The sequence below is a fragment of the Punctularia strigosozonata genome, assembly GCF_000264995.1.
Source record: "Punctularia strigosozonata HHB-11173 SS5 unplaced genomic scaffold PUNSTscaffold_1, whole genome shotgun sequence".
NCBI classification, from domain to species: domain Eukaryota; kingdom Fungi; phylum Basidiomycota; class Agaricomycetes; order Corticiales; family Punctulariaceae; genus Punctularia; species Punctularia strigosozonata.
Window position 1 is genome coordinate 4,127,716 of NW_006767433.1, and position 8,677 is coordinate 4,136,392.

Genomic DNA, 8,677 nt, shown 5'->3' on the forward strand with positions numbered 1-8,677 from the left:
AGAAATTGCCATCTTTGTTGTAGACGAATATACCAGCGTCTGACACCAGGCGTTTAAAGCCTAGGTCGGCCATGGACCGGTCGAGGGCTTTCCACCAAGCTAACCCTGCCTGTTTAAGTCCGTAGAGCGCGCGGCGAAGCTGGAAAACCATGTTTTCGCGCCCTGGCTCTTTAAAGCCTTCAGGTTGCTCCATATATATTTCTTCGTCGAGATTGCCATACAAATAGGCATTTCGCACATCAACAGCATGAATTTGCCAGTTTTCAAGTGCGCATAGTGCAAACATCATTCGCACTGTCTCAAAACGAACTACAGGTGAGAAGACTTCATTGAAGTCGATTCCTTCAACCTGGGAGAAACCTTTGGCTACAAGCCTGGCCTTTTTCCGACCATCAGATTTGATGTCGAAGACCCATCGGTTTTTAATGACCTTTCGGTCTCGCGGGCAATCAACCAGGTCATAGACCTTGCGCTTCCGGAGAGCTTCAAGCTCATCACGGCATGCAGCACGCCATTCCTTCTGTTCAGCAGGTTTAAGCCGCTGAATATCGCGATATGTCCATTCTTTTACATTGGACTGGTTGGGATTTCCACCGAATAGTGGATATGCGCGCAAAAGCAACGCTTCGACGAACTGTACTCCCCCCTCCTGGCATAGTTTTGCTAACCGAGCATCTCCGTCAGAATCAGATTCCGAGGATGGGGCTTTACTGGCGCTTTCGCGATAGCCAGTGAACGGTGTTTCCGGTGCAGACGGGTCGTCGCTTTTTCTCGGAGTCTGGGGTGGCAAACTAGGTGCAGGAGCCGGTTCGTCCTCTGGTGGAGGCGATAACTCGCTCTCTATCATTTGCTTCCGAGAGACCTTGCGTGACGCTTTGCCTTTGCCTGGTGAGGATCCACCCTCTACCAAGTCTTTCCAGGCGCGTTCACGCTCAATCTGCTTGTATTGGGAAACAGGATGTTTCCTTTCACCGTATATATTGCCCTCTCGCTTCGGCACTTTCCTGAGACGACCGGATCTCCTTGGAGATTGCCATGGTTGTTCAGGCGGTACTGGGCTAGGAGTCCTTGACTGCTCTCTTTTGGGCGTCGAAGGAAGCTCAGGTGCCACGTCTGGCGCCTTGCCTTTCCCCTTTTCAGGAGTTGTAGTGGGAACAGGAGCCGACGGAATTTCATCATCGTCGTCCCAAGGAACGGGTGGTTGACCCGATGGGTGGTTGGTGTCTTTGGATCGCGGACCTCCAATACGCGTGTTTTTCGTTTGCTTTTGCTTTGCACACTTAGGAAACAGTGTCTCATCAAACAACGCATGGGCAGATGTGAATATCACATTATTGGGTAGGCGCATGAACTTGAAGTTTGTTTCCATACCATCCGCAACGCCGATGTATATCATAAGTTCAGACTTAGGTGACATCTTGTTCTTTCGAACGTCGGCGGGGAGGTGAACATATGCACCACATCCAAACACTCGCAAGTGATCGACTCGCGGTGATCTACCATACAGAGACTCATACGGTGTCTTCCAGTGCAGGCGCACAACCGGAGTTCTGTTGTATACATGCGTTGCATGCTCGACAGCAAAATTCCACCAGGATTCAGGCAAGCAAGCGTCAAAGCGCATTGACTCAGCCTTATCCATGAAGGTGCGCATATACCGCTCAGCACGACCATTCTGCTGTGGTGTGTGAGGTGCGCTCTGAAGAACTTTAATGCCGTTACTTTTAAAGTAGTCGTCCAAGGCTTTGGACTTATACTCTCCCCCTGCATCCGACATCCACTTCTCAATGGTTGAACTGAACTGGTTTTTGACCATTGCCATGAAGTGTTTAATTGCTGGTAGTGCCGCATCTTTAGTGCGCAGGCAAACTATCCAAGCAAACGAAGTGTAGTCATCCAAGAACGTTATCACATATTTATGCTTGTGATACGACTCGATTGGGAATGACTTGATGTCAGAGTGGATAAGTTCAAACGCTCTTTCAGCGCGAACAGGGTGAGTAGGAAAGGGTCGCAAAGGCATCTTGCCCTGCGCGCAACCTCGGCATATATGTTCTTCGGTGGGTATCTCAACGGGTGTAAACCCGGAGACGTGTTTCCGAGCATGTCGAAGCACATCCTTTGAAGGATGAGCAAAACGACGGTGCCATGTCTGGTAATCCAGAGCATAGACCATGTCGACAACCTCCATTTCTTTGTCGGGGAGGGTCTGGACACCATAGATGGTATCACCCGATACACGAGGAGTGAACGTTAGAAATGGTTCTCCTTGTTCAGTTAACACTCTTACTGCCTCTGAGTCGCAGAGGGCAGTCATGTCGCTCTGCAGAAACTGGCCAAGAGAAAGCAGCCGCATATTAATGTCAGGCACAAGCTTTACTCCGGCAATCTGTACGGTGTCCTTCTTGGTTTTTAGGATTACAGTCCCTTCACCGATCATGTTGGTGTGGTTATTGGCCGTCGATAGCCTTACTGGCGCATCGAATGGCTTATACTCAATGAAGTCGTTTATATCATTTGTGAAATGATACGACGCTCCAGAGTCACACATCCAAAAGACTTGGCTTGGTGTTCCTTTTCCCTTACAATCGGCACACGCAGAGTATGAGAGCGAATGCACACAATCGTTATTACTACACAATACATCATCGCAAAGTATATTACATGCGGCTATATTATCGCGCGAAGACGCAGCAGATAAGTTAGCGATGTTTAGTGTAGAGGGATAGGAAGGGACATACCCAACATCCTCATCGTCATCGACGATCATGCCTGACCATCGGGATGGTCCAGCATGTCCTGGATCATCTCCCAGAGGTGATTCACTCCGCGACCCAATGCTGACGAAGTCGTCGCACTCGTCGTCGGAGGCGTCGGGAGGGACGTACTCGGGCGTCGGCGCTCGCGAGGAGATTCGCTCGGCGAGCGGTGTTGACGAGGTGCCGGTGGGGCGCGGCGAAATCCGGTCCATAAGGTTGGGCCGGCCGGACGTCCAAGAGGAGTCAGATGATCCTCCGTCAGAGGAGGGAGAGAGGCGGACACGTTTGAAGGCGCGGAGGGCCTCCTCGTCGGAGTCGAAGGTCGGCGAGCCGTTTGCCAGGCTCCAATCCGGGCCGATTGCTCCGCATTCCTCATCGCTCGAGTCGCTCGTTCCGCGGAATGGCGGAGTGGGGGGAACTCCTCGAAGCGAAGGATCCGAGCTGGTACCGGGTGAGGGGCTTCGGCTTGCTCCCGTCGCGCCTGCTGGTCTCGTTGTCGCTGGGACAGAGGAGAGACCGAGGGCCGGACACTTCTTGTGCTCGGCGAAGGTGCGGCAGGGCGTCTCCGCGGTGCAGAATGGTTCAATGGCAGGACAGAAATTGTGGTCTGCCTGCGTCCGGCATGGGGGTTCGGCTTCGCAGTAGGCGTAGTGCCACGTTCCTTTGAGGCGGTTGACGGCCTCGATCCGGCGCTTACGCTCGAGGTGGTTCTCGAAGGTGTCCTCTTCAGGGCACTTGAGTAAGTGGTTGAGCGTGGCTGTACGGAGGGCGTCGCGTTCCTCGTTGAGAGTCTGGATGCGACGTTGCTCGACGGTGGCCTCGAGGACCCGCAGTTGTTCGGGCGTGGGCCTGATCCCTAAGTCGCGAGCAAGCTTCAGCGCGCCATTCACACTAGGGTAAATGGTGGAGGGTTCAGTCACCTTCACAACCGGTTTGAACATGCGACGATCGGCGACGTACGGTGAGGGAGCACGGCGTGGAGCCGGCTTAGGTTCGTCAGCGGCGACTGCCACAGACGCCATAGTGACGTCGTGGTCGCAGTCGGCGACGTACGCCTTTCCCTTGCCTTTGTCCTTGCCCTTGCCACGGCCAGAGCGACCGCGACGGCGCTTGTCCGAGTGCTGCTGCTGCCCCTGAGGGCGCTGCTGCGACTGCGAGGACTGCTGCTGCTTCTGCTGCTGCCCGTTAGGGCGCTGCTGCTGGGAGAAAGACTGATCGCCTTGCTTGCGCTTGACAGCGCTGAGCTTGTTGGCGGTGTCGTTAGGCTTCTTGCTTGACGAGGCATGGAGCTGCCTCTGGTCGTAGGCGAGGATAACTTGACGACGGATGTCGTCGACGTCGAGTTCGGCGGGCTGCTTCTGCTGCTGCAGATGGCTGATGAACGACATCTGTGGTGGGAGTTTGGCGATGATGAACATGGCAAGGAGCCACTCAGGGAGCGGCTCAGTGGCAGGGACCGTGGTAGAACCCGCGGCGGAGATGCTGGCAGTAGCGGTATGGGAGCGAGCCGTAGCGAGGGCGGAGGTCGAAACGACCTTGACCTCCTTGAGACGGTCCCAGTGCGCTTGCATCTTGTTGAGCGCGGGAGCGGGGTGCGAGTTGCCAGGGATGTTCGTCGCCAGCAGAGCAGAGAACTCGTGGTAGACGTTGCCTAGAGCGAGAGAACCGTAGTCCTTCTTCAGCCTCTGCCAGATGGCAGCGGCGGTCGTGAGGTCCGACGTGTTGGAGCGAATAGACATAGAGAGGCGCAAATTAATGCAGCCCATAGCCTGCATGTCGTGGTCGACCCAGGCCTTCTCGTCGTTGAGCTCCTGAGTGTTCGGGGTCGCAGAAAGAGCAGGACGAGGATTGACGATCGCAGTCCAGTGCGAGTGCGCCATGAGATAGTTCTGCATGTCGGAGGCCCAGTGCTGGTAGTTAGCACCGGTGAGCTCGGCGATCTGGTACAGAGCAGACGACATAGTAGCGTAGAGTGTTGATAGAGTTGGTAAGATCTGGTTGAAAGAAACAGTCGTCAGCGTAATTAATCAACTAAACGACCAGCGCATGACAGCGCTGCAGATCACCAGTGGAGCAACGGCCTTAAGCCATGCTACGCGTCGCCGAGAGGCATTACGCGTTGTCCACCACAGCGTCAAGCCATTGAAGGCGATGCTTCAGGCGAGCAGGGCACCCAGGGCGCAGAGTCGGTGCTGAGTGCAACCGTCTCAATGCATTGCGGACGCGGTGCAGGATGCTACCGTCATCGACGCAGGCCCCAGCGAGCCCAGGGCTCATAACCTGTGAAAGCTGCGCTGCCGCACACAGTGGCGGGCGACGTCAAGCTCACCTGGTTGAGTCTGGGTAAGTCTCAGTCTGTGGAGGACAGAAGTAAAGCGACTTGTATTGCAACGCTCAGACAGTCCTGTATATATACTACAGAGAGTGGCTATGCGGTGCAATCACATGCTAAGCTATAGAACAATAAAGAAGGCTGTGGAACGTAGCTACGCACAGCCTATTGTGTCAGAAATAGATACAGCTGTGCCGAGGACGGCAGTCAAGGCAGGCTGTGCCAGCGCCTGTGAATCGGTGGCTGTAGAGCGCCAATTCAACACGGATGTCATTGGTTCGTGTTCACCTCGTGAGCCGCAACCCGTTTTGAAGTGCGCCCATGTCGCCTCGCTTTTGTGCATCTTGCCCACTCTGCGCCCCTATGGCTCCCCCGCCCCTGCCCGTAACGATTGCTGAGTCCCCCTCGTCTCCGCGCAAACTCGCTGCTACCACGTCGCTGCCTATCTTGTGAGTCGCGCCACAGAAAATTCAGGGGGCTACAACGTCTCCTCGCGGTCTCGACGGTTCTGGGGTCAGACCCGCTGCTACGCAAGCCCTCCATCAGGAAAAGTACCTCCTGACAATTTCTCAACATTATGCTCAACCTTGTCCCATATGTACATATTTTGTCTTCTTGTGACAAATATGTACATATTAGACATATTGGAGATCTTTGAACTGTTTGTAAAATTAATTAAGTCCCTTGGTGGGCATCAACATATTGTTGCAAATTTGCCACATATGTTCACACGATGCTCACATTTGCTGCTTTACTTAACACTTTGTTGCATTTGACAACAGATATAGCACTCTGTTCTAGTACAAGTCTGCTCAACCAGACACGATTCGTTCAGGCTTACACAGAATTGTGATAAAAATTATGCTATTTATACATATGTACCATCATTTGCATACTTTGTACACATACTGGTAACAGGCAGGCGAGAGGTGTGAAGGCAAAGCCAAGCACGGCGATGTTGGCGGCAGCGTGCTGGCGAGTGCACTTGCGAGCGCGGCGCGCGGCGTGTTGGCGACGGGAGGCGGGCAAGAAGGCAGGGAGGACGGCGAGAGGCCAGCAAGAGGCGGGAAGGCTGGCGAGAGGCCGGCGGAAGGCGGGGAGGTCGGCGAGAAGGCGACGAGAGGCGGGGAGGCTGGCGAGAGGCGGACGAGAAACACCGGGAGCGGGGCAGCTTCGAACACAAGAGACATAAAACTGCAAAGCCGGGGGCAGGTGCGGTGGCGGGCAGGAGCAAGTACGTTGGCACAGTCCGGAACGAACAAGTGGGCGCGGGCGGGAGCGAGCGCGTTGGCGAAGCCAGGGGCAAGCGCGTTGGCACAGTCTATGGCGGGGTTGGCACAGCGAGGGGGAGCGCGTTGGCGCAGTCCGGGGCAACTGTGCAAGCACAAGCAGGACCAAACACATTGACGCAGCAGATGTCGGGCACGTTGGTGCAGCGAACGCGGGCGCGCCGACCGTCGAGTACCGCGGACTGGCGCAGTCGAGCGAGGTAGGTCAGCGCGGGAGAGGTGGGGCGCGATGGCGAACCCGGGGGCAGGCGAGCAGGCGCAGGCAGGCGTGAGCGTATTGGCGCAGCCTGGGACACGTGCTCGGGCGCGAGCGCGTTGGCGCAGCAGGCGTCGGGCGCATTGGCGCAGCAGGTGTAGGGTGCATTGACGCAGTGGAGGCGGGCGCGTTGGCGCAGCGGAGACGCCAAGCGAAACCATGTCGGCTCACGCTCGGGGCTCGGCAAACGGAAGGGGAGGGGAAGCTGCGCAGAGCGAGAACGCGTTCGCGCCTCCCGCTTGGGCTGGGCGACAGGCAACCACGGTGGGGGGGGGGGGACCTGGGCCGAGCGCGACCGCATTGGCGGCTCGCGCTCGGGGGTGGACAAACGGCGAGCGGGTGGAAGCGGCGCCGAGCGAGACCGCATTGGCGGCTCCGCTCGGCGCTGGGCAAACGGCGGGCGGGAGGTGGAAGCGCCACTGAGCGCGACCGCATTGGCGGCTCGTGTTTGAGGCTGGGCGAACGGCGGGCGGGGGATGAAAGCGGCGCCGAGCGCGACCGCATTGGCGGCTCGCGCTCGGGGAAGGGCAGACGGCAGTGGCGAGGGGTGTAAGCGGCGCCGAGCGAAACCGCGTTGGCGGCTCCCGCTCGGTGATGGGCGGACAGCGGGCGGGGGATGGAAGCGGCGCCGAGCGCAACCGCATTGGCGGCTCGCGCTCGGGGAAGGGCAGACGGCAGCGGCGGGGGTGGAGGCTGCACCGAGCGAGACCGCGTTGGCGGTTCTCCCTCGGGCAGGGGCGGCGGGGCAAGCACCTCGAGCGCTCGGAGCGGGGTGCGATGGCGGGCGCGGGGAGGACGCTACGCCGAGCGCGACCGCATTGGCGGCTCGCGCTCGGGGAAGGGCAGACGGCAGCGGCGGGGGAGGAAGCTGCACCGAGCGAGACCGCGTTGGCGGCTCTCCCTCGGGCAGGGGTGGCGGGTAGAAGCTGGGGGCAGCGGAGCGGGCACTTCAGAGGTCGGGGCAGCGGAGCGGGCACTTCAGAGGTCGGGGCGGGCGCGGAGACTTGCGCGATGATGTGCGCACTTGCAAGCGCGGTGGGTTGAGACGACAAGCCGGAGGCACGGCCAGGTCACGTGACGTGTTGTTCCGCGTTGAATCTCCAAGTCCGCGTTGGCTACTGTGTCTCTATGTCATAGCAGTCCCAATTCCAAAGTACATATTTGAGTTCATGAAGTTGTCAATAATAGTTAGATGGAACATAAGACAAGTTTATTACACCTGAAAATGGTGTATCACAACAGTGTTGCTTCCTGGCCACCAGTAATTTGTAGGATTCATAACTACTTATATTTTTGGCTATGGAAATCTGTCTTTCATATGTACATGCAGGATGTGTATATAAGCTAGGACTATATGGCATGAAATAATATCACAGAGGGGGCCATGCAAGGGTGAGGTGCCAGAAGTCAAGTATCAATAATCAACTCCAACACTTATATCTGAATTTGGTTTCTAAGCCCCTTGTACATGGACCAGTGCTAATGTTATTGACACCTTCTATGTCAATAGAGCCAAGCCCCTACCCACAAGACAGTTCTTCAAATGGTATTTCATCTGTCATGGTTTGACAGTTTTATGGGCTTTTGGGGCTTTTTTGGGACAATTTGAACAGAATATAGTCATATTATGAACCATGTATGTATATATGTAGAAAATTGCCAGGAGGAGTTTTTCCTGATGCTCCATCATTCTTTGTGAACTGCTTCCATAGCTAACAAATTAGTAAAATCAGGTTTCTGTAAAACATCTTACAAAACACAATGAAGACATTCAAAAAACAGCAAACAAAGAACATATACTGCAAGGATGCTGCATACACTGCACATCACTTACACACACTGCAAACTACCTGCACACGATACACATAACCTACACACAGTGTGCACATAGTTGCCAACTTGTCACATATGACAAAATTGGCCTATTTGTCACACTAACACTGCATTTGTGCATTTTGCCTCAGGACAGTTTTCCTGATGTCCCTGATCCTAGGGCGCAGGACACGAACATCGACGTCCACGCTTCACAAGTCTCTGATTC

General features: G+C 55.7%; 2 protein-coding genes across 2 annotated transcripts; both read right to left on the reverse strand.

The window, feature by feature from the left end:
- Window positions 1-1,636: 1,636 nt before the first annotated feature.
- On the reverse strand, window positions 1,637-2,176 carry PUNSTDRAFT_59312 (rve-domain-containing protein; the record flags this gene model as incomplete). The annotated part of the gene is made up of 1 exon (XM_007379423.1): window positions 1,637-2,176. A coding segment is annotated over one exon (540 nt), but the record flags the coding sequence as incomplete, so codon positions are not given.
- A 484-nt stretch (window positions 2,177-2,660) lies between these two features.
- On the reverse strand, window positions 2,661-8,198 carry PUNSTDRAFT_130199 (uncharacterized protein; the record flags this gene model as incomplete). The annotated part of the gene is made up of 5 exons (XM_007379424.1): window positions 2,661-2,670; window positions 2,742-4,753; window positions 5,988-6,412; window positions 6,478-7,562; window positions 8,161-8,198. 5 exons carry the CDS (start codon window positions 8,196-8,198, stop codon window positions 2,661-2,663), a joined length of 3,570 nt encoding a protein of 1,189 aa, XP_007379486.1.
- Between the last annotated feature and the right edge of the window lie 479 nt (window positions 8,199-8,677).